General features: G+C 55.6%; 2 protein-coding genes across 2 annotated transcripts; one reads left to right on the plus strand and one right to left on the minus strand.

The window, feature by feature from the left end:
- The first annotated feature begins 119 nt into the window (after positions 1–119).
- Positions 120–16,164, plus strand: Ddx54 (DEAD-box helicase 54). Its single transcript, XM_052755216.1, has 20 exons — positions 120–330; positions 4,075–4,204; positions 5,278–5,348; positions 5,762–5,950; positions 6,036–6,085; positions 6,771–6,812; positions 6,938–7,033; positions 7,419–7,540; positions 7,630–7,691; positions 7,785–7,916; positions 8,821–9,031; positions 10,397–10,531; positions 10,853–11,083; positions 11,168–11,241; positions 11,833–12,030; positions 13,121–13,263; positions 13,343–13,456; positions 13,835–13,939; positions 14,938–15,053; positions 15,620–16,164. The coding sequence occupies exons 1-20, from the start codon at positions 160–162 to the stop codon at positions 15,850–15,852; spliced, it is 2,625 nt and encodes an 874-aa protein (XP_052611176.1). The 5' UTR covers positions 120–159; the 3' UTR covers positions 15,853–16,164.
- On the minus strand, positions 16,165–23,220 carry Cfap73 (cilia and flagella associated protein 73). The gene is made up of 7 exons (XM_052755217.1): positions 23,066–23,220; positions 21,138–21,243; positions 20,170–20,274; positions 19,707–19,907; positions 18,564–18,785; positions 18,205–18,363; positions 16,165–16,971 (listed from the first exon to the last, which is right to left on the minus strand). Exons 1-7 carry the CDS (start codon positions 23,119–23,121, stop codon positions 16,894–16,896), a joined length of 927 nt encoding a protein of 308 aa, XP_052611177.1. The 5' UTR covers positions 23,122–23,220; the 3' UTR covers positions 16,165–16,893.
- Between the last annotated feature and the right edge of the window lie 930 nt (positions 23,221–24,150).

Genomic DNA, 24,150 nt, shown 5'->3' on the forward strand with positions numbered 1-24,150 from the left:
CCCGCCCTTCGCTCTGCTGGTTGGTCCCTCAGGCCGCGCCCTAGGGGGGGTGGAGCCTGCATCCCGCCGCTACTCGTGCGTCCCCCCCAGGCTCCGCCCCCGCGCAGTCTGTGCGTCCTGGAGGCCCCGCCCTCTTCCGGGTCCGAGTGCCCGGCTCGCATGGCTGCCGGCAGACGCGTGGGTCCCGGCCCGCGGTCGCGTGCCGCCATGGCGCCGTGGAAGAAGAAGGGGCTGCGGAAGCGCCGGAGCGGGACTTCCCAGGCCCGCGACAGCGACTCGGAGGATGGAGAGTTCGAGATCCAGGCTGAGGATGACGCTCGGGCGCGGAAGGTAGGAACGTGGAGTCCCCTGGTCGGGCCCTCGGCCTGCGCCCTTCCGCTTGTCCGTCTCCCTGATTGTGAGCCCTCATTGGGTACCTTCGCTCAGGGGGCGGGGTTCAATTACCTTTCGGCCAATGGAAAGTGCAAGTGCGAAGGTCCGCCTGAGTTTGGGGCGGTCTTACTAAAGGAGAGGCCGGACTAGACCTCCGAAAAGCTGGTTATAAACTAGTACTTACGGATGTTTGTCGTGGTTTCTGCCTTGCACGCCTAATCAGCACTGTCAGAGAAGGATAGCAGGATTGAAACTGAGGATGGTCTGGTTCCATAGGTGTGCACGTGGGGAGACAGGCGTGAGCGCCAAGGAGGCAAAAAAGCCTACGGGTCGTGACGCCCACCGTCCTGTGCACAGCGGGTATATTCCTCCATTTCTCCTCCCCAGCTGAGTCAGTGCGCTGCGCTCAGCAGGTGGTCAGTAGATGTCCCGAAACTGCTAAAGGCAATGAGAACGCAGGTAGTCATTGCCAAAGAAGAGAAGGCTGCCCACGTGTTTCAAACCAAGGGCTTTGCTGAGGCTAAACCTCACTGGCTGTGGGACACAAGAAGTTGCTCAACTTTTTTTTACAAATCAAAACCCAGCCTGCGGGCTCCGGATGTAGCTCAGTTGGTAGAGCGCTTGCCTAGCGTGGACAAAGTGGGACTGGGTTTGAGCCCCATCACCACATAAAAGCAGGTGTTGTGGCACACACCTGTCATCCTAGCACCTGGGGTAGGAGGGGTGAGGGCAAGAGGACCAGGAGTTCAAGGCCACCCCTTGGCTATATAGCTGGTAAGAGCTATACCATCAATCCTGAATATTGTGCTTTACAAGGAACGTAAAAGGTCCTATATCCTGGGATACAAGCGTACTTCTTAAAGGTCTAGCATAACCTCGATGTAAATAGGGCTGGGAGAGCAGTCAGTCCTCACTGTACCATTGAGCTGGTTCAACACCCCCCCTCCAGCCCCCAGACAAACAAACAAAACCAATATCTTTGTGCAGTGAAATGAAACCAAAATACTGCATGGGAAGCAGTCTGTCAACTTAGAATCAGTGGGGAAAATCTCTTTCATTACCCCCTCCCCGATCCTTTGTTTTGGTTGGGATGGAGACCAAATCCAGAGCCTTGTATGTGCTAGCCCTGTACAGGCTCTGTCAGCTCTATCCCCAGGGTCTCTTTCACGTAATCTTGGCACAGGTGTCTTCAAACGAAGGGAGTGGGAATCCCCAAGCAGAATACCTAAACTAGTAACAAAAATTTCAATGAAAAAGCTTAACAATTGTCAAGAAAATTATTTGCCTTATGTTAAGTTTTTGTATTTATTTATTCATTTGTTATGTTTTGTTTTGAGAGGAGGTCTCTCTGTGCAGCCCAGGCTGGCCTTGAACTCACAGAGATTCTCCTGCCTCCACCTCCCACGTGCTGGGATTAAAGGTGTGCACTGCCACCACCCATCATATTAAAATGTTAGATGGAGTCTTGTGCAGCCCTGGGTCGCCTTGGATTCACTGTGGAACAAAGGATGGTTTTGCTCTCCTGACCCTCTGGTTTTCTGAGTGCTGAGGCCTGTAATAAGTTATACATATAATGACCTCTCTCAGAAGTTTTAGAATTTAAAAGTTGCTTGATGAATTTCACCGAAAGAAATCCAGTGGAGGAATTGGTTGTGGTGCCACACAGCTGTCATCCTAGAAGGTGGAGGCAGGAGGATTTGGGGTTTAAAAGGCCAGCCTCGGCACAGGAGACCCTGTCTAGAAAAGACCAAAACAAAAACAGAAAGTTATACAAAGACACGTAAAATATGTTGTGTATAAACCCGAAAATAGGTTGAGAGGCCAGAGAGGTGGTCCAGGAGACAGAAATGCTTGCCTGGTAAGCCCAACAAACTGAATTTGATTGTTGGAACCAGGCTGGATGTAGGAGCTAAAGAGATGATTCATTGGTTGAGAACACTGGCTGCTCTTTCAGCAGATTGGGGTTTTATTCTCTCATTTCTAAGGGATCCAACACCCTCTTCTGGTCTCCTTGAGTACTGCATGCACATAGTGCACATAATCTATGCAGGCAAAGCACCAGTACATTTATAAAGCTGGACATGGTGGCATGCATGTAGTCCCAACAGGTGAGTCAGAAGGTGGAGACAGGAGAACCACACAGACCAGCTACTCAGGAGTGCACCACCAGCAGAAACGAGAGAGCAGACTCCTGAAACTTGGCAGTGGCCGCCACCACCCAGGCCTTCACGCCCATGACATGTATCACACACACACACATGCGCTAATGATGCACTTTAAAAGAACATAGGATGAGAGCTTACCATAGCACTTTGTCCCGTGAGAACTCTGTTGAAGGAAATGGCCAACGTCTGTGTTGTTCAGTGTAGTAGACAGCAAATGTGGCATCGTAAATACTTGTGTTTGGGGCTGGAGAGATGGCTCAGAGGTTAAGAGCACTGACTGCTCTTCCGGAGGTCCTGAGTTCCAGCAACCACATTGCCACTCAAAACCATCTATGTTAGATCTGGTCTGGTGCCCTCTTCTGGCCGGCAGGTGTACATGCAGGCAGAACACTGTATACATAACAAATAAATCTTTAAAAAAAAAAAAATACTGGGCTGGAGAGATGGCTCAGAGGTTAAGAGCAGTAACGGTTCTTCCAGAGGTCCTGAGTTCGATTCCCAGCAACCACATGGTGGCTCACAGCCATCTATAATGACATCTGGTACCCTCTTCTGGTGTGAAGGCATACATGCAGGCAGGACACTGTATACATAATAAATAAATTTAAAAAAAAAAAACTTGTGTTTGGCTCACACCACCAAATCCTGGTGTTTAGTTACAGAATCTGAGTTCATCACATATTTATAGCTATATGACGGTAGGCTTAGAATTCTCTTCTGAGACAGACGACATAATGAAATAAGATTGAAGATGAAAATGAGAGAGGAATCGAAATAGGCCAAGCCTAATGGTACAGGCCTGTGATCCCAGCTGCTTAGGAGGCTGAGGCAGGAGGATCACAAGTTCAAGGTCAGCCTGGGCTACATAGGGAATTCAAGGCTAGCCCGGGCAACTTAGTGCGACCTTGTCTAAAAAGTAAAGAGTAAGAAGAGGGCTGGGGGGTAGTTCAGTGGCAGAGGGTTCCGTCCTCGGCATCACCAGAACAACAGAAACATTTGGTGGGGGAGGGAGAGAGTCTTAACCTATGCTATAAAGTGAGATAAAAAGTTTTATAAGGAATGGAAAAAAGAGATAAGTTGTTATTTTAAAAAAAATTAATCAGAAATTGGAAATGAGGGTCAAGCATAGTGGTGTATGCCTTTGATACTAGTACTTGGGAGGCAGAGACAGGTGGATGTCTATAAGTTTGAGGCCTACAGAGTGAGTTCCAGGATAGCCAGGTCCCGTGGCCACTTCTCAGGCACACCCAGGCTGCTACACACACACACACACACACACACACACACACACACACACACACACACACCATTGACTTCAGTTTCTAGAAGGGCACCCTCAGGTTCAGGGAGGTGGCTGTACTGCTGGTAAGGGATGGAGTCTGGCCGGCGAGCCCTGTAGACTTTCTACAGAACTGATCTGCACCTCTGCCCCAGCCTGGGCCAAGGAGAGCTTGTTGGAGAGTTGGTGAGCTTCCAGGCCTCACACCCTTGTCAGCCAGAACTGGAGTGATGCCAACTCTCCCTTCCTCCCTCACAGCTGGGCCCTGGCCGAGCCTTGCCCTCCTTTCCTACCTCAGAGTGCGTATCAGACGTGGAGCCGGACACCCGGGAGATGGTGCGAGCCCAGAACAAGAAAAAGAAGAAGTCTGGAGGCTTCCAGTCCATGGGTGGGTAAAGAGGCCGGGTAGCTGGGGCCCTGGGGGGTAGCCTGGGGGTGGGGGTGGGGTCATTGTACCCTCTGTGCTTAGTTACTGATGTCTACTGTGTGGTGGGTGTGAGGTAGTAGAAACAGTCTTCCAAAGCAGGCCTGGAAGCACCCCTAGAGGCACAGGAGGTGGCAGAGGGTTCAGTGTCGGACAGGAGGACAGCCTTGAAGAGATGGGCATGGGATGATGGAGTGGTGTCGGGACACCTGTGTGGAGATTACAGCTTAAGTGCTCTGCCCTTGACGGAGCAGTAGCTGCTAGGGCAAGGATTGAGACACCCACTGAGTGGCTTTTAATAGCAATTAGAAAGGAGCTAGGCATGGTGGCCTATGCCATGGCTACATAGTAAGACCCCGTCTCACAACAAAACAAAAATATTTGCAGCCTATGGGACAGACAGAAGGTTATCTCCAATATGCAAAGAGTTCTTACAAATCAATAAGTAAAGGACAGAAGCCCTGAGAGAATGGGATGCAGAAATTGAACAGTTGATTCATAAAAGCGACCTAGGTGGCTGTTTAGATTTAAAGTGAGGTGCTAACTCTCGTTGATGATCAGGGGGATCAAGCAGAGACATACATGTAGGTGTGGTGAAAATGAAGCATTGACCAGAAAACAGTTGAAGTTGTTTACTGGTCTCTAGGCCTCCTCCTGCTGGCTCCCAGGTCTGTTAAGTACCCAAGGGCCACTCTCCCACCCTTACTGGTCCTGTTTCCCAACATCACTACCACACCTGTCAGAGTGGCACATGCTTGTGATTCCAGCACTCCGAGGCAGAGGCAGAGACCACAGGTTCAAGGACAGTGTGGGATACATAGCTCAGACAGAAAAACAGAAGTTAAAGAATTCCAGCAGAGGTCAAGTGAGGTGTCTCTGCCTCAGTTTGGTGTCTTACACTCCTTTGACCTTTGATTTTTTGCTTTCTGATTTTCTTTCTATGTGTTGGTGAACATGGTCCTTTGTCCTATAATATCTGATGGCTGCTGTGCCCGCACCCCCCTCCAGCCCCCTGACCACTCCCATGTCTCTCCCAGGCTTGAGCTATCCCGTGTTCAAAGGGATCATGAAAAAGGGCTACAAGGTGCCGACGCCCATCCAGAGGAAGGTACGGAGCTGGAGAGCAGTGGGCCGGGGCAGAGTGAGCAGTGGCCACGTGACAGATGATCCTGGCCCCAGCTGTCATCCTGCTGGCCCCCTTCACTGCGGTTGAAGTAGCTTAGCCATTTCACGGGGGAGAAGGTTGTGCCCAGGAGAGCTGGAGTTTGAATGTGACTCTCTGCCTCTTGTTATGCTGCACCTGCCCAGGCAGGTCACAAGTGCCTGGGGATCACCCAGCACTCACAGTGATGGGAGACAAGGTGGAACCTAACTTGGGAGGCAGTCTCCCAGCACAGGGTGCTCATTCCTGGAGATACCACTGATAGGCCTTTGTAAGAATAGATCTGGAGGCATGGGACTCACCCACAGTCAGCCAGGCTGAGGCTGGAGCTGACATTACCTCCCACATGTGTCTGACAGACCATCCCCATGATCTTGGACGGCAAGGACGTGGTGGCCATGGCCCGGACAGGCAGCGGCAAAACAGCCTGCTTCCTCCTCCCAATGTTTGAGCGGCTGAAAGCGCGCAGCGCACAGACAGGGGCCCGGGCCCTCATCCTCTCGCCCACCCGGGAGCTGGCCCTGCAGACCATGAAGTTCACTAAAGAGGTGCGATAGCAGGGTCTGTTGGGAAGCTGTGAGGAGGCTGAGGTGGATGGCCCTCACCTTTGATCCCGTCTCCCTCTCTCCACAGCTGGGCAAATTCACCGGCCTCAAGACAGCCTTGATCCTGGGCGGGGACAAGTAAGGACCCCTCACCCCGTGTCCCAGCTTCCCTGTGCGGGCACACTCCTGCGCGTCGAGGGTTTCCTTGTGCTAATCACAGCACAAGGACAGCAGCTTCTCAGACAGACTGGCCAGGCGACATGTGGTGGAAGCCACGACATGTGGTGGAAGCCGGGACAGGGACCAAGGGACCTGTCAGCTCAGTGTTGGGCCAGGGAGTCAAGTGAGACCATAGTTGTACAGGCTGTGTCTTTCTCTGGGTACCCTGCTCAGGCTGCAGTCGGTCTGTCCTGCTCCAGCTTCTAGGAAGGGATGTAGTCTGTGATTGTCAGAAAGCCCAGCCTCCCCAGGCTACGCAGAGCCAGGATCTCCACTCCTACAGCTGCTCCAGGGGTGCCTCTGGGGAAGGCAGGAACAGGCACTTAGCCATCAGGGATTAAAGGTTCTAGGTGAAGCCTGTAGTTCCAGGCTCAGCCACTAGGTGGTACCGTGAGTTGGCGGCAGTGTCTGGAGCCACAGAGGGAGCCGGTGTCTTGAGGTTCTGCGTTGAGTGTCGGCCTGTGTCTCACAATAGCCCTTTCTCACTTCCATGCCTGGGTGTGTGGTGTGTCCCATGGCGAGGTGTGGGGGCGCTTGGCTGGGATAGGGCAGGGACAGACTCAAAAGCTCTGTCTTCTCAGGCTGACCCTGCTTCTCCCCCTAGAATGGAAGACCAGTTTGCTGCTCTGCACGAGAACCCTGACATGTGAGTTTGTTGATGGGAGGTGATGCTGGTGCCCTGGGGTCCCTTTCCCAGAGTGCCGTGGAGGAGACTGAGGGTGGTGGTGGGGCCCTGAGCCTGGGGTGACCTGGGCTGTACATCTCTTCTAGAATCATTGCTACCCCTGGGCGGTTGATGCACGTGGCTGTGGAGATGAACTTGAAGCTACAGAGTGTGGAGTACGTGGTTTTTGATGAAGCAGACAGGTGAGGCTGCTGATGGGCCCCTGAGCAGGTAACTGTCAAGGTTATCCTCAGGGCCTGGGAGACAGAGAGAGGGGAGGTCACAGGAGAAGGGGACTGCCTGGGGAGACCTGAATGTGTGTTTGAATAGTCCCATCCCTGGGGCACCTGCACTAGTGGCTTTAAGTTTACATATTAGTACTGAAAAGAATGTTATGTCAACCAATGCTGGGCTGTACGAATTGGCTAGTGCTTGCCTGGGACGCGGAAGGCTGGGTTCATGCCCATCACTGGAAACACACAAGACTAATCCCTGCACATGGCAGGGATTCTGGAGTGAGGGTAGCCAGGGTTCCAAGCTCTGTAGAGTGGAAGCCCATCTCCTGACCCTGCCCACCACTCTCTGCAGGCTCTTTGAAATGGGGTTCGCTGAGCAGCTCCAGGAGATCATAGGCCGCCTTCCTGGGGGCCACCAGACGGTGCTGTTCTCGGCCACATTGCCCAAACTGCTGGTGGAATTTGCCCGGGCAGGTGAGCCAGTGGGATGTGGTGCTGGACTCCGGGTGGGGTCTGGGATCCGCCCCTCAGTGACCCCTGCCATCTCCTCCACACCCCAACAGGTCTCACAGAGCCTGTGCTCATCCGTCTGGATGTGGACGCCAAGCTCAATGAGCAGCTCAAGGTGAGGCAGTGTCGGGCCTCTTCCCTCGGCTAGTGGCCAGGTGGGCGCCGCCAACCCATAGCCGGGAGCCCACATCCATCCCTCTCCCTGCAGACCTCCTTCCTCCTTGTTCGTGAGGACACCAAGGCTGCTGTGCTTCTCTACCTACTGCGTAATGTCGTTCGGCCCCAGGACCAGACGGTGGTATTTGTAGCCACAAAGCACCACGCAGAGTACCTCTCAGAGGTGAGCGGGCTCTGTGGGATGGAGGGACCCCATTGGGTCTCAAACCAGTTTCATCCCGAGTCCGGAGCTGCACTTACAAAGAAGGCCACCAGAGGGCGGCAACAGAGCAGCCATGAGTCTGGGTGGGGCTTTTATCAAGGGCCATCGCACACACTGACGTCTCAGACACACAGTGAACTGTCAGTGCCAGTTACGTGGGCGCATCTACTGTCAGCATGTCCCAGCTGGTCTCTGTCTGTCTGCCTTTCTGTCCAGATCATCTGCAGCAACTCCCAGTGGACTTGGATTTTTGGGGGGTGGATTTCCAGTGTGTGATGTGCCTGGCACCTAGGCACGATACTCACATATTAGTGGTGTGGTGTGCCCTTGACCTTTTCTGTGAATTTACACCTGTGTGACCCTCAGCTCGACGCAAGTGTGGGGAGTCCTAGCCGCGTGGAAGGCTGGGGGAGGGGCTGACCAGCCGCTGTCTCACACCCCAGCAGCCACACCTGGGCACTGCTGAGGACACGGGTGGCTGGGTCTTGCTTACCCGACATGTAAACGGCGCCTTCCTCCCCCGAGCGTCTGAGACCAAAATAGTAACACTGAGAGAGTGGTTGATGCCCTGACAGGCTTCCTGTGTTTCAGGCTCAGTCCTCAATGGTACATTAACCCCCTTCGTTCTGGGAGGCACAGAAAGACTGAATAATTTGTTAAGGCAGCCCTCTTTATGTGTTGTACCCTTTGATGCTCCAACGGCCTTGCAGAGCTGGGAGGTGGTGGGAGTTCCATTTACGCTGTGTCAGGCCAGCCAGCAGGGCTGGGGTTCAAACCCACCACGCGGGGTGCCCTAGCTTCGGCCCGGCCTCCAGCGCTCATTCCTGCTAGGCTCCCCTCACCTCCCTGCCTTTGCTCCGAGCAGTTGCTGACAGCCCAGGGTGTGACCTGTGCCCACATCTACAGTGCTCTGGACCAGACGGCCCGCAAGATCAACCTGGCGAAGTTCACACACAACAAATGTTCCACCCTCATCGTGACCGACCTGGCCGCCCGGGGCCTGGACATCCCCCTGCTGGACAACGTCATCAACTATAGCTTCCCCGCCAAGGGCAAGCTCTTCCTGCATCGTGTGGGTGAGGAACCTGGCTGCACTAGGGGGCGAAGGACGGGCATGGTGCCATGCTGGCAGCTGAGAATTTGGGGAAACTGAGGCCTTAAGCAATGCTTACTGGGTGGATCCCGACAGGTAGCCCCCAGCTCTTGGAGTTTCCTTTTGGTGTCAGGGACGGACCCTAGGGCGTTTGCTCTGCCGCAGACCTCACTGAGGTGTACACTACGTTCACAAACATAGAGCGATTAAGATATGCGTGGGGCAAAAGATGGGCACAGGGTTTCTTGGGTGTGTTCTGTGTGTGACTGAGTGTGGTTGGCTTCATATGCACAGCTGTCAGGCAGAGGAGGGCAGTGGTGTGAGGACAGCTGCTGGGGGTCTGTCACTGCCCTGTCAGGTTCACAGGAGACCCCAGCTGTGTCTCCCACTTTGAGTCCCAGATATGTCCATGCTGGTGGCCGCCTGCTGTCTCTCCATTGACAGCTGGCTCCCCATCTTGGGGGTTTCCAGAGCCCTCAGGGGAATTCCTCAGGTGCCACATGACAGACCACTCCCACTGAAACCTGCAAATGAGGGGCTGTGGTGTTTGCCTAAAACATGGAAGAAAGCTGGGCATAGTGGCCAATGTCTGTGGTCACAGCACTCAGGATGCAGAAGCAGGCCGATCAGGAGTACAAGGCCAGCCTGGGCCACGTAGACCTTGTCACGAACAACAAACCCAGCTGAAATGTGACACTTAAAATTTAGTCGACATAATGTTGGGGCCCATGTTGGGTTACTTTCCAACATGCTGCTTTTCAAGTCACGACATAGCATTACAGATGTTGTCATTTGCTATGACGTCACTCTTGGTGGGTGGCACGTCTTCACTAAAGGGCTGGGTAGTGAGCACTTTTATTTTGATGCACTATACTGTCTCTGTTGTAGCTATTTAATCTACAGCCTCATGAGGAAAGTTCCCATCGGGAACATGTAAATGAGTGGGCATGGCCATGTGCCAGTAAAACTTTATTGTACAAACAAGTGGTGGGCCAGGTGCTCACCCTTTGTTTCCTCAGCTCAGTAATTCCCACCTGGTAGTCATCAGCCTGGTGACCAGTCCCCTGTCCTGTCACCTTTAGGAAGTTCTGGCCCAAACCTCTTTTTGTGGGGATTTGCAGTCTTGAATATTCCTTGGGGGAAAGTCCCCTCAAAGTGGGAGTGCCAGGGACTTTTAAGTACTGGTCATCAGCGGAGCTTGCCCTGCTTTCGCTCCCTTGGGTTCTGTGCCCGCCCCAGCCGCCCACCCTGTATGGGGGACAGCAGTTCAGGAAAGGCCTTGGCCTAGCTCTAGCCCTCGGGAAGTTGGGGTCCCTCTGCTGAAACTCGACCCTCCCCTCCCCTGCAGGCCGTGTGGCGAGAGCAGGCCGAAGTGGCACAGCCTATTCTTTGGTGGCCCCAGATGAGGTTCCCTACCTGCTTGACCTGCACCTGTTCCTGGGCCGCTCCATCACCCTCGCCCGGCCTCATGAGGAGCCCTCAGGTGAGGGGAGGCTGGATAGGACTCAGGTCCCCCTGGAGTTCATAAGCAGGCTGGGTGCAGTGGTCTGGCTTTGGGAGGTGGCTGCTGGGTCTGACCATAAGAGATCCTGCCCACCATGTCCTGGGAGGATGGCCTTGGGCGCTGGGACTGCTCTTGGGCTCTTGTTGCCAGAGTCGGGGTCTATCTGTTTTCCTGTGCATCCCAGGGACTGATTGAGCATGCCATTCTAAATGTCTCTCTCATCCGTAACTGTTGTCCTGGGTTCAGAGGCCATGAGGGATAGACATAGGCTGACTCCTCAGTGTGCTCTGTGGCTGGCAGGTGCAGTTGGCCAGGACGGCGTGCTGGGTCGGGTGCCACAGAGCGTGGTGGATGATGAGGACGGCGGCCTGCAGACTGCCCTGGAGGCCTCCCTGGAACTTCGGGGCCTGCACCGTGTGGCCGACAACGCTCAGCAGCAGTACGTGCGCTCACGTCCAGCACCCTCACCCGAGTCCATCAAGAGAGCCAAGGAGCTGGGCCTGGCAGCGCTGGGCCTGCACCCACTCTTCAGTGAGATTCTGCAGGGTGGAGTAGGTGAGGGTGGGTTGGCCCTCCACAGCCCTCCCTGGCCTCACACACGTCCTTGCCCTCCAGGCTCCCGATTTGAGGAGGGGGAACTGCAGCGTCTGAGGCTGGTGGACAGCATCAAGAACTATCGCACCCGCACAGTGAGTGGACGGGGGGTGGGGGTGGGGGGGGGTGGCTGGAGTGCCGGCCATACCGCGGGGGTTTCCTTCTGAGATCGCAGTTTCCTGACGTGTCACACTGGCTCTGTCGGCCACTCATAGGTCCCCCTTGTTCTGGAGCATTCCTGTGAGCCACAGCAGGCCCGGGGATCACCACTCAAAGACAGATTGAATCTCCTTAAGGGAGTGATGTGTTTTCTGCCTTTCAGAGGCCAGAAGAGCTGTTCATCCTCAGCCTTGACCCTCCCTACCTGTTCACTCTGGGGTACCCACGGGTGGGCATGTGCTGTGGGGTTCATGTACAGAGGCAAGGAGAGCCCAGCCAGGTGGCCAGTAGCAAAAACAGCTAGTGGGTGACACAGAGGAATCAGTGATTTCAAAGCCAGGTGCACCCGGTGCGAGCGAGGTCTGGGTTCTGGCTCTTCCTAGCTGTGTGGCATTGGGCAGTACTGATATCCAGGGTCCCACCTCCCACGGTGAAGACTTGGAGAGTACCCATACAGGTCTCAGCCGGCTTGGGGTGGGGCTGGGGTGGGTAGGTGGTAGGCAATGAACTTGGCATCCCTTTTACAGACCATCTTTGAGATCAATGCCTCGAGCCGGGACCCAAGCAGCCAGATGATGCGTGCCAAGAGGCAGAGGGACCGGAAAGCTATCGCCAGCTTCCAGCAGGGACGGCCTGTGAGGCAGGAGGGCCCAGCTGACCCAGTGCCCCAGAAGGAGCCGCCTCAGAAGGAAGAGGAAGACGAGGACATGGCTGACAGTGTGGAGGTGTGGACTGCAGGGGCAACCGGAGCAGGGAGAGACAGCCAGGTCCCAGCAGCCCTTGGGGCAGACAATGGTGCAGCCTCATGTCCCCATCTCTCCTGTCTGTGGAAGTGGGGCACAGCCTCAGCTTATAGTCTTTAGGAGAGGGGTATGTAGACTAAGGCAGGAGAACAGCCACAAGGTCAAAGCTAGCCTAGGCTACAGAGTGACGCTGTCTCAGGCTAGCCTAGGCTACAGTGGTAACCAAAGGAAAGGCTGCGGAACTGGCTCAGAAGGTAAGAGCCCGTGCTGTGTCAGATCTGTCAGCGCACGCCTTTAATCCCAGCACTCGGGAGGCGGAGGCAGGCGGATCTCTGTGAGTTCAGGGCCAGCCTGTAAATAGCAACTCTACATACCGAGACCCTGTCTCAAAAAAACAAAAAAAAAGCCCTTACTGCTCTTGCAGGGGATTGGAGTTCAGGTGCCAACACCCACATTAAGTGGCTCACAATTGTCTGTAACTCCAGTTCCAAGGAATCTAGCACCCTCTTAAACACACACACACACACACACACACACACACACACACACACACACACACAAAATAATAATAATAATAATACGAAAATCTGGAAAAAAAGGAAGACAGACAAACAGAGTTCCTTCCCCAGATGTTGTGGCCTGGGCTCTGGCTAAGCAGTACAGCCTGAGGTCCTGGTGGGAGGGAATCCCCAGCAAGTGGGGCTGGAGGATGTTGGAGTATCCCACTCACAAGGCAGTGGCCTCCTCCTACACGTCCACTCCATCTCTCCTGTCTCACTGAGGCACAGAGGGCCTTAGTCTGAAGGCCCAGCCACAATCCCTTGTGTGCTTCCTATTGTACAGAAGCAGCCAGAGCCGGGCTGGTACTGGAGCACGGTATCATTATTGCTAGCATCCATCCTGTGCCTTCTGCCTGTCTTGCTCCCCAAAGCAGGGACTGTTGTGTGTGCAGATGAAGACCCAGGGTCTTGCAGGAGAGTTTTTCTGGCTGATAAAAAGGGAAGCCCTGGTCCCTTGGTTCTAATGGGGCTCCCCGAGGCCAGAAGGATGACACTGGGCTCCTGTTTGCCAGGATGTCTTCACAGAGGTTGTGGGCCAGAAGCGGACAAAGCCAGGACCCAACCGAGGAGCCAAGAGGCGGAGGGAGGAGGCCCGTCAGCGAGACCAGGCGTTTTACGTCCCCTACCGGCCCAAGGATTTTGACAGTGAGCGGGGGTGAGTGTGAGCTTGTGGTCCAGCGTTAGGTGCATAAAGAGGGTCTGGGCCCCATTAAATCTCCCTCTTCAATCTGCAGGCTGAGCGTCAGTGGGACTGGAGGGGCCTTTGAGCAGCAGGTGGCTGGTGCCGTCCTTGACCTGATGGGGGATGAAGCGCAGAACATGAGCCGAGGTCGGCAGCAGCTCAGGTGGTAAGTGGTCAGGAAGTGCCAGGCAGTCCCTGTGTCCTTGGGCGTGGCCTTCGATGTCCCCATTTGGCTGCCCAGAGCGGGGTGGTGACTCCTTGCCTGCCCCATCTCCCTGGTCCGCTGTGCCCAGGAGGACTCTGATGCAGCTTCCCAAACACGGAGGTCTGGGAAGTGGTGTGGGGATCAAACCCCAAGTCCCCAAACCCCACTCTCCTTTTGAGACCTGGGCTGTCCAGGCAAGGTGGCGGTGGTCGAGGAACTTTGAGTGTTCCGTGCAGGCAAGCGTGACTGGCTGTCGTCTTTAATCCTCTACTGACTACATGTGAGGGGCAGGTAAGGGAGCAGGTTCCCCGCAGTAGACGCCCTCTCCCTCTCCCTCAGGGATCGGAAGAAGAAGCGGTTTGTGGGGCAGTCAGGCCAGGAGGACAAGAAGAAGATCAAGACAGAGAGTGGCCGGTTTATCAGCAGCTCCTACAAGCGTGACCTGTATCCTGAGGGACAGACAGGGCTTCATCGGGGGCGGGGCGGCTTCCAGCTGCTGCTCCTATAGGAGGGCTTCATCTGGGGGCGGGGCGGTTTCCAACTGCTGCTCCTATAGGAGGGCTTCATCTGGGGGGCGGGGCGGCTTTCAGCTGCTGCTCCTATAGGAGGGCTTCATCTGGGGGGCGGGGCGGTTTCCAACTGCTGCTCCTATAGGAGGGCTTCATCTGGGGGGCGGGGCGGCTTCCAGCTGCTGCTCCTATAGGAGGGCTTCATCTGGGGGGCGGGGCGGCTTCCAGCTGCTGCTCCTATAGGAGGGCTTCATCTGGGGGCGGGGCGGTTTCCAACTGCTGCTCCTATAGGAGGGCTTCATCTGGGGGCGGGGCGGCTTCCAGCTGCTGCTCCTATAGGAGGGCTTCATCTGGGGGGCGGGGCGGCTTCCAGCTGCTGCTCCCATAGGAGGGGCTTCATCTGGGGGCGGGGCGGCTTCCAGCTGCTGCTCCTATAGGAGGGCTTCATCTGGGGGCGGGGCGGTTTCCAACTGCTGCTCCTATAGGAGGGCTTCATCTGGGGGCGGGGCGGCTTCCAGCTGCTGCTCCTATAGGAGGGCTTCATCTGGGGGCGGGGCGGCTTCCAGCTGCTGCTCCTATAGGAGGGCTTCATCTGGGGGCGGGGCGGCTTCCAGCTGCTGCTCCTATAGGAGGGCTTCATCTGGGGGCGGGGCGGTTTCCAACTGCTGCTCCTATAGGAGGGCTTCATCTGGGGGGCGGGGCGGCTTCCAGCTGCTGCTCCTATAGGAGGGCTTCATCTGGGGGCGGGGCGGCTTCCAGCTGCTGCTCCTATAGGAGGGCTTCATCTGGGGGCGGGGCGGCTTCCAGCTGCTGCTCCCATAGGAGGGCTTCATCGCGGGGCGGGGCGGGGCTGGGCAGCTTCCCTAGCTGCCCTTTCTAAGGGGCCTGCACCCAGTTGGATGCTACAGGTCACTTCCTTAATGAGGTCCTCAGCTACCAGAAGTGGAAGCAGAAGCAGAAAATCGATGACCGGGACTCTGAGGAAGAAGGGCCCTCCAACCAGCGAGGCCCGGGGCCCCGCAGAGGTGGAAAGCGAGGGCGGAGTCAAGGTGGGCAGGGCAGGTGGTGTGGTCTGAATAGAGGTGCAGAGGTGAATATGGTCATGGCTAGGACACGCAGACTACCGTGTACCCCCATGAGCAAAGCCCCGCCCCTGTCCTGTGGTAACTTGCCCTGACCTCTATGTCACAGCCCACCCAGCAGACCAGGGCCCCTGGCCTCTCCCACTCAAATGGTGGTACCTGGGGTAGCTAGTAGCAGGGTGGATGGATGATGGTTCCCCGTGTGCGCATGTGCACACCCAGAGAGGTGGAAGCTGGTGCTTGACCGCTTCCTACCTGGAGCACCAGTCTCCACAAGGGTTGGGACGGGATCTCTCTGGTGGCCACATTGGGCTGTTGGCAGCCACTGTTCAGGAAGTCCCTCTTCAAAGCTGGCGGCAACGGCAGCTTTGGCCGAAGGAGCAGGTGATACCTAGGGAGTTGACACTGAAAATGTGGCCTGGCCGAGGTGCAGGTCACTTGGTGTTTGGCCTCTCTGATCCAGCCAGTGGGATTGGAGCCTGCTCAAGCTCTGTGGGTCAGAGTCTGAGCTCCCCAAATCTCTGTGCTGACAGGTGCATCTCTGCCCCGAGCGCCCAGTGCCCCCACAGGCCGCATGCGCTCAGAACTCAAGACCAAGGAACAGATCCTGAAGCAGCGGCGTCAAGCCCAGAAGCAGCGCTTCCTACAGCGTGGGGGCCTGAAGCAGCTTTCAGCCCGCAACCGCCGCCGAGCGCAAGAGCTGCGCCAGGGCGCCTTTGGCCGGGGTGCCCCTTCGAGGAAGGGCAAGATGAGGAAGAGGATGTAAGGAGCCAGACTTGGCCCTGGGGCTTCCTGATAGCCATGATGTGGACATCAGGGACATGTTCCCATATCCTGTTGGCAAAGTCTATGAGGAGCAGTGCTGTGTGGCCACAGAAAGCAGAGGGTGCTTTTGATGGGACATTGGGTAGGGTCTTGAAGGATGTATAAGAGTCTACCAGCAAAGCCAGGCAGACCAAGCTCAGCTGCTGCTGCTTCCCTGAATTCAGGGTTCAGAAGTCGGGACCATGTGGATGTGGGCCCTGGCTGTCTCCGACCCAGCTTTGGGTTTTAATGTAATAAACTTTTGTGGAACACCTGTAGTAGCCAGGAGTGTGGTTTACTTGGGGTGTTGGAAGGGAGAGTTGCAGGTCTCAGCTGTCACAGTGACAGAGCACGTGGTCATGCCTGTGTCCCACCTGGCCGCTGAGGTACAGTGGCCTCCACTGTCCACTGAGATGAGAAAAATGAGACTCTGGACCCGGTTGCTCGAGGCAGCTCGGGGCCACTGCAGGGTGGAGGCAGGCTCTGAGGGTGGCACTGCCCTTCCGCATATGGAGGTGAGAACCGGCCTGTGTCATCTTCATGTCCCCCAACCCCCTGGTGGCTCACCCCACCTCTTGCTTGAGATTCTGGGAAGGTCAAGCATCCCCCAGCAGCTGGACCCCAGCACAGGCCAGACACACACTGGGGACTACCCTTTTGGGCCCCAAAGAGCTGATGCCACCAACAGTCACCTCCACTTCACTTAGCAAGTGCCCATCTTGGAGTACACCAGCCCTGTCGAAGCTTGTCTGATGCCCCCAGCCTGCTGGGAGGGAGGCCCGTCCCCAGCCTGTGTGGTGCGTGAGGGACCCAGCACAGCTGCCAGCCCCCGCTGACTGTCTACTTAGTTGAGTGTCCTGTGGAAGTCTCATAATGGCGTGGGCTGGCACAGCTCCATCTTCCCCGGGAGGAAGCATATTCAGAGAGTTGTCACGTTGAGCCTGCACACCAAGAAGTGTGGGACTTGGTCCCCCAGGTCCCCTTTGCTGCTCACGTGGCTGGACTAGGAGGCAGTGGCTGCAGGCTCAGCCTGGGCAAGGCTGGCCAGTGTGGCGGAGAGGTCCATGATAAACAGCTTCACCTGGGGGCAGGGGTGACAAGGCCGGATCACATCCTCTCCCCACCCCCACACAGGGATGCTGAGGGCACTGGTGGGCCTGGATACTCCACTGGAGAGGCCCTCATGGCGTTCAGTACAGCCTCTCAAAAGTTTGTTATCAAGTACTGCTCAAACTTGTTCTCTAACTCAGGGCAATCCTCCTGCCTCAGTTTCCTGAGTGTTGGGAATACAGGTATATGCCATTTAGTTGTTCGTTTGTTTTGTTTGTGTCTGAGACAGGGTTTTCTGTGTAGCCTTGGCTGTCCTGGAACTGGCTCTGTAGACCAGGCTGGCCTCCAACTCAGAGAGATCGTCCTGCCTCTGCCTCCTGAGTGCTGGGATTAAAGACATGAACCACCATGCCCAGCCACCAAATGATTTGTAACAACTTTGCCGATTTACAGCTGGCTACCTGCTAGCCCAGTGTCCCACCCACATCAGGTGACAGTTCCTTTGGATCAGTCTTATGTACTGGTTTCTAACCTCATCTCCATAACATCCTTAATCTTGTGCTAATTGTTCGTTTATATGAACTTAACAGACACCCATGGGCCCACTGCCGTGAACTGAGGGCAAGCTCACAGCAGCCTGTGGGACCCTCTTCATGTCCATCACCTGGGTAGATGTTGAGGACCCAGCACCAAAGAAGGAAAAAGCAGACTAGCCATCCCTAGTCATAACAGTGACAGTGAGGCCTGGTGACAGACAGTTCATCACTGCTCTGGGCAGCCTGATTCCTGGCCTGGAGAGTGGGCAGAAGAGGCTCAGCCAGCATCCTCCTCTGAGCCTTCCTCATAGGAGCAGAGGCACACTGAGGAAGGACTAACTCAGCCCAACCTGATGCACGGCACATCTGTAATCCCAGCACTCAGGAGATGGAGGCCGGACAGTGAGGTGTTCAAGGTCATCTGCTACATAGTGAGTCTGGGGTAAACCTGGACTCTATGAGACTCTGCCAAAGGCAGCCTGATTCACATGACCCTAGGACCCTCCTGGATTTGGCACATGTATCACAAAGAGCAACTCATGGGCAAACAGTGGGCTCCGTGACTCTAACCAACCCTGCAAAGGGCACACAGATCCATTTGCAGTGGTGGTGGTTACAGTCCTGGCAGCTGGGTGTAGCTTCCTGGCCCCATAGTAGGTCACTAGAAGGAACCCACACCTATAAAGGACCCTTAATCCTGAGGTGTCCCAACAGTGGGGTTTCCTCACCTCCTCTAGCTGCCCCTCGGTATCCTCCACATCCAGGGTTAGGGGCTGACTCTGGCGCAGGCGCACAAGCTGGTACAGGTTGAGCACAGACATCCGAGTGCGTCCCAGGAGCAGCGTCTTGGCCGCTGCAGTGTTCTGGATTTGAGTCCACTTGGATTCCTGCAGAATGCACGCCCAGATGGCCCATTAATGAGTCAGGACCTGGCCCTGGGGTCCGGGAGGCCCCACCACCCAACAGGTGCACCCAGGTGTTCTGCCGGGCGGGAACAAGCACTGTCTCTGGTACCCTTGGCAATGTGGTGCCCCAGCCCTTTGGTTAGCACAGAAGGTGGGTCCTCTCCAGCCCCGGGGATGCGCACCCATTGCAGCTTGCGCTCGCGGGCCGCCTCCAACTGCTCTCGCAGCTGCGCACGCTGCTGGCCCAGATGCAGCAGCTCATCCTGCTTCGCTTCCCGAAGACGGTGCAGCTGAGCACGGGTCTCGTCCAGCTCCGCCTGTCGCTTGCGCTCTGCCAGCTTCAGGGCCGCCTGTGTGTCTACCAGGCCGTCGAAGCGCGCCACCAGTTCGGGAACCTCCTGAAACTGGAGAGGGGGGACTCACATGGCCTGCAATTCCCCTGCCCTCTACACCTGACTAGCCAACACACCTTGGGAGCATCCTCAGTTCAGATATGCCGTGGGACACCTCATGCCCTGAAGTGAGCATAGCAGGAGCCGCTGGATGGGGACTCCAGTGAGCCCTCCCTGTTCATGCCCCTCTCGCCTCCATGATCAAACCTAGCTAGCTGGGCGGTGGTGGCGCACGCCTTTAATCCCAGCACTCGGGAGGCAGAGGCAGGTGGATCTCTGTGAGTTCGAGGCCAGCCTGGTCTACGGAGTGAGTTCTAGGACAGCCAGGGCTACACAGAGAAACACTGTTGGTGTGTGTGTGTGTGTGTGTGTGTGTGTGTGTGTGTGTGTGTGTGTGGAGTTGAAGGGTGACCTTGGCTATGTAGGGAGTGCAAGACTAGCCTGGACTGTATTCTCATGTCTCAACAAACCAACCAAATACACACACACACACACACACACACACACACACACACACACACTTCTCCCTAAAACCCAACCTTCCACAAATAATAAAATTTATTATCTGTCCCCTCTGTCTTTCTCTCTATCTCTGTCTCTGTGTCTGCTTGCCTGCCTGTCTGTCTCTGTCTCTGTGTCTCTGTCTCTCTCTCTGTCTCTCTCTGTGTGTGTCTCTGTCTCTTTCTAACACACACACACACACTTGTTTAACTGCCTAACCTTGAGTGTCAATGAACTTCCTGCAACTGTTTTTTGACCTGTAAAATGGGGTTGACAATAACAGGACCCACTTGATCGAACTTAAGAGATGACTGGAGAACCAAGTGCGTCCCTACTACACAGTGAGCACTCAGTAAGTGCTGTCTCTTGTATATAGTCAGTGCTGATTACTGCACTGGAACAAAGCGGTCCCCGGCCCCCGGCGCCTCTCACCTGGGGCAGCTGCTCCAGCACGCGCTCCAGCAGGCGCGCACAGGGCTCCAGGCGCCGCAGCCTGCGCTGCAGCCGCGCGCGCTCCCGCCGCAGCTCCTCCAGCTGTGCGCGCAGCCGCTGCGCCTCTGCCTCCTGGTGTCGCACCCCGCGCCCCTCCTCCGCTGCTCTCCGCTGCGCGCGGCCCCGCCGGGCCTCGGCGTCCTAGGAGGAGGATGGAGATCAGGGAGTCGCAGGACTCGCGGCGCTCTCCCGCCTCCACCAAGCCGCGACATGGGCACTCTAAGCCACGCGCGTCGTGGAGGTTGTGTTCATCCACGAGCTGTGATTCGGGGGTCCTCTCTCCTCCTCCACCCTCTGGAAATCTGATCTCCCCACTCCAGGCGGCTTTCCTAGGTGGGGGCCACTCTTAGAGCGGCAAGCAGGAGCCCCTGCGACCCGCCTTCGGCCCTCAGCATCCACTGACCTGCAGGAATCTGTCAAAGCGGATGAAGGACTCTTTCAGCGCCTGCTCTTTCTGCTCCAGCTGCGCCCAGCGCTGGCTCAGGGTGGCCATGGTGCTGCGGAACTCCTGGGCGTGGGGATGCAATTAGAGGTGTGTGCCTGTCAGGTCACCTAACGCTCCCAGCTGCAGCGGCTCCCCGGCTCACAAGCTACACCCTCCCGTGGTCCCTGAATACTAACTCCCAACCTCTTCACACCTTCTCTCCTCCAGACACTCCATGTTCCAGCCACCTGACCCTCTGAACTTTTTTCTTAAAAATATTTTTATGTTTTACATTGTGTGTGTTTAGGGGAGGGGGTGTGTGCACGTGAGTGCAGTGCCTGCAGAGGCCAGGAGGGGGCGTCGGAGTTGCAGGCTGTTGTGAGCCCCCTGATGTGGGTGTGGGAACCTGAACTCAGACCCTCTGTAAGAGCAGCAAGCGCCAGCTGCTGAGTCATCTCTCCACTTCATGACCCTCTGAGCTTTGTCCTTGAATTTTGTTTGTGTGTGTGTGTTTAATGTCCTCCTTTCCTGTTTCTTTTTCCTTTCTTCCTTTGCTGCATCATCTGGCTTGCCCTCCTTCAGTCTCTAAGCCCTCCCTCACTTCCTCCAGGAAACCCTGCTTGTCCACTCTCACCGGGGTGTAGAGGTTCCCTCCAGAATCCGACAGTCCTCCCCCAGTGCCTTCCGGCACAGCAGCCCCCACCTAGACACCTATTTTCCTCTCCAGACTGTGAAACTCCGGAGGGCAAGGGCCAGTGCAGAGCATGGCACATAGTAGGTGCTCAGTGCACACACATGCATTTGTACCAAGTGCTCTCACTAGATCTTCCTTTGATAGATAAGGACATCAGGGCTCGGAGTAGACTCACCCCAGATGGTGTAACCCCCCATTGGGCGCCACCAGTGTGTGTCTGGGGAACCCCCAAGTTTCAGCAACTGAGGCTCACCTCCTTCTGGGCCTGTAGACCCTGGTCCGCAGCTGCTAGCTCTTGCTTCTTCTCCAGGAGACGCAGCAGGGGTGGAAAGTGGTCTGCATCCTCCTCCAGTGGCTTCCTGGAGGGACCCAAAGGGAAGGAGGTTACAAGGAGGGCTGAGGCTCCAGACTTCCCAGGGGTGCCTGGAATGGCCCCACTCACCACCTACTGAGTTAGCTTTTGTTTTCAAAGGTCTCAAGAAGGCCAGTTAGCCTTGAACTACCTTTGTAGCTGACAATGGCTTTGAACTCTTGATCCTCAAGCCTCTACCTCTTGAGTGTTAGGATGACGGACATGAGGCTGGCACACCTTCTAGCTACTGGGTCTTTGATTTGTTTACAAGTTTGCTGAGTGCTTATTCTACACCAGGCAGTGTACATAGTCACAGTGGTTGCAGCCATCAAGAAGACAGACAGAGCTGGTGGTGGTGTTGGCGGTGGCGGCTCATGCCTTTAATTCCAGCACTCGGGAGGCAGAGCCAGGCGGATCTCTGTGAGTTCGAGGCCCACCTGGGCTACAGAGTGAGTTCCAAGACAGGCTCCAAAACTACACAGAGAAACCCTGTCTCGAAAAACCAAAAAGAAGAAGAAAAAGAAGAAGAAGAAGAAGAAGAAGAAGAAGAAGAAGAAGAAGAAGAAGAAGAAGAAGAAGAGACAGACACCTGTGTTGCTGGAAGCTGTACTCCACCGAGGACTACAGACAGCCAACATGGATAATAATAGCAAATGCTGCCCAGGAATGGTGGACCCTGTGGTGTAGACCAGAGACAGTTTTCAGTTGGAGTAAGGGAGTCTCTCTGCGCAGAAGGCATTGGGACAGAGCCCCAGGGAAGGAGTTGTTCTGACAACTGCAGGGGACAGAGTCCAGGCCAAGGGAACAGCCAAGAAAGACCCAGGCTCCCAGCAAAACACTGGGTATGTTGAAGGAGCCATAAAGTCAAGAGTAACTGGAGAGAGGAGGTGACAGGTGGAAACTAAAATCAGAGCTATCCAAGGTCAGACTGTGGTGGGCCATAGGGAAAGAAAATGTTGATAATGACCCTTAGTAAGATGGGAGCCATGGGCAAGTTTTGAGTGGAGCAGAAAACGCTTGTGGCTGCTGTGAGGAGCTGGGGACCGTGGGTGCTCAGTGGTGGGACTTAGGGACTCCAGAAAGAATGTCATTCTGATAAGGGTGGACAGGGTGGGGAGGTGAGGATGGACCCATTCTGGGTACAGTTTGACAGCAGAGCTGATAGAGTGGGGCGGGGCGAGAGAGGGATAAAGGTGATCTCTGAAGCTGGGAGGATGTCACTTTGAGGGATGACTATAGCCTGAGCAGGTGGGGTGGTAGAGACAGGTCCCTGCTCTAACCACACAGAGTGGAGGCATTCCTCTGTGGGGAGTGGTCCAAGGGAGGCTGATTGTGGGAGCCTGGCTCTCCCAGGAGGATGCGGGGGAGTCAGAGAGAGTCTGACATCTCCCTCAACAAGGCTTGCCCAGCTTTGCCTCAGAAGCATCTAATCCCAATTTTACAAGTACCAAGACTGTTGGGGGGGTCCCCAAATAATGCATTACAGAACCGACGTCCTTAAAATGCAGCTTCTCCATTGCCCAGCAGCTCACAGGAAAATTCCGTTCCACCTCAGTTCACGGATTTCATCTCCGTGAGATACCGGCCAAGGCTAGGGCAGGAGCAGGCTAGCCATCCCAGTAGCCCAGAGCCTGGGCTACTGGCCAGCTCGGCTCTAATGAGACCTTGAGGGAGATGTGTCTGAGTTACAGATTCTATTAGGTAGGGCCTTTGTACCCCACCCCAAGACTGCCGGAAGGCCACAGGGACTTCAGGAGAAGGGATGGGTTCTCTGTTTACTCCCCCCTCCTTCTCACCCCATCCACCCCCTCATGGCACCACTCACTCACTTAGGCACTCTCTCTTGGAAGGCCAGTCGGAAATACTCCTCCCATGCCACTGCCATTGGCCTACAGGTGTCTCCGGCCACCTTAGCACAAGCCGAGGGGCTTGGACGGAGAGTGCTGCCCCTGCCTGGAACTCCCAGAAACCCAAGCCTGAGCAAGCCCTGGTTGCCTGGGCAGCCAACAGCGCAACACTCTGTTGCCAGGCTGCCGCCTAGGACCCACCCCTGATAGGGACAGACAGCAACCAGGAAGGGAGGGGATGGCTATCCCCTATCTAAATTTGGATGCAGTGGACAGGACACGGGTCTTGGGTCAATATTTCCTTTTCTGGGAGGCCCTTGTCTTGGCTGGGTGGAGTTGGACATCACTATGCAACAGTATGCTCCTTCAGGCCCACCCACCAGAGACTAATCAGGCTGGACTGGGGCTCGGTGCTACAGCTTTCACTTGGCATATGCAAGGCCCTGGGTTCTATCTCCAGCACTGTGCTCCCACAAAAGAGTAATTATTGAGTGCCTACTGTTTGCTCGGCCCTGTGTATTGTCAGTCACTCTGGGGAAAACGGCTAAGGAGGGGTTCCAACCCTGTGGGTCTCTGTGCCCAGGCTGGTGATGGGGCTAGACTGCCCATGCCTCATGGAGCCCCAGGTTGGTTTGGGGAAAGCGCTGCTCTGAAGAGGTGCTATGGGAAGGGACTGGTGATCTGCACTTGAAGGGTGGAGGAGGGAGAGGCTGTCACAGTGTGAGCACTCTGATCAAACAGGATGCCCTCCATTGTGTGGTGCAACATTTAACCCAAGGCACTGGGACTCGGGGAAAGGACTCAGTGAAAAACACCCACAGCATATTCAACTGGAAGCGGCGCGCAGTAACTGGTCACCGGCTCCAGACTGTTCGAATCCCTCCCTTCTCCCTCCTTCCCTCCTCCCTCCCTTTCTTCTGTACTTCCTGGAGACAAAGTCTGACTTTGTAGCCCAGGTTGGCCTTGAACTCACAGAAATCATCCTGCCTTGTCCTCCAAAGTGCTGGGATTATAGACATGAGCCACCTGTTTTTTGAAAATGTCAATTTCTATTTATTTATTTACTG

The sequence above is a fragment of the Peromyscus californicus genome, unplaced genomic scaffold (genome assembly GCF_007827085.1).
Source record: "Peromyscus californicus insignis strain IS unplaced genomic scaffold, ASM782708v3 Scaffold_2__1_contigs__length_46816999, whole genome shotgun sequence".
Classification (NCBI taxonomy): Eukaryota; Metazoa; Chordata; class Mammalia; order Rodentia; family Cricetidae; genus Peromyscus; species Peromyscus californicus.

Coding starts and splice junctions, on each gene's coding strand:
- Cfap73 (XM_052755217.1), bottom strand. CDS start 23,121: ATGGCAGTGGCATGGGAGGAGTATTTCCGACTGGCCTTCCAAGAGAGA. Junction 21,244..23,065: donor TTCCAAGAGAGAGTGCCTAA/GTGAGTGAGTGG, acceptor GGGTCCCTCCAG/GAAGCCACTGGAGGAGGATG. Junction 18,786..19,706: donor TGCTGGAGCAGCTGCCCCAG/GTGAGAGGCGCC, acceptor CCCCCTCTCCAG/TTTCAGGAGGTTCCCGAACT.
- Ddx54 (XM_052755216.1), top strand. CDS start 160: ATGGCTGCCGGCAGACGCGTGGGTCCCGGCCCGCGGTCGCGTGCCGCC. Junction 6,086..6,770: donor TTGATCCTGGGCGGGGACAA/GTAAGGACCCCT, acceptor TTCTCCCCCTAG/AATGGAAGACCAGTTTGCTG. Junction 11,242..11,832: donor AGAACTATCGCACCCGCACA/GTGAGTGGACGG, acceptor TCCCTTTTACAG/ACCATCTTTGAGATCAATGC.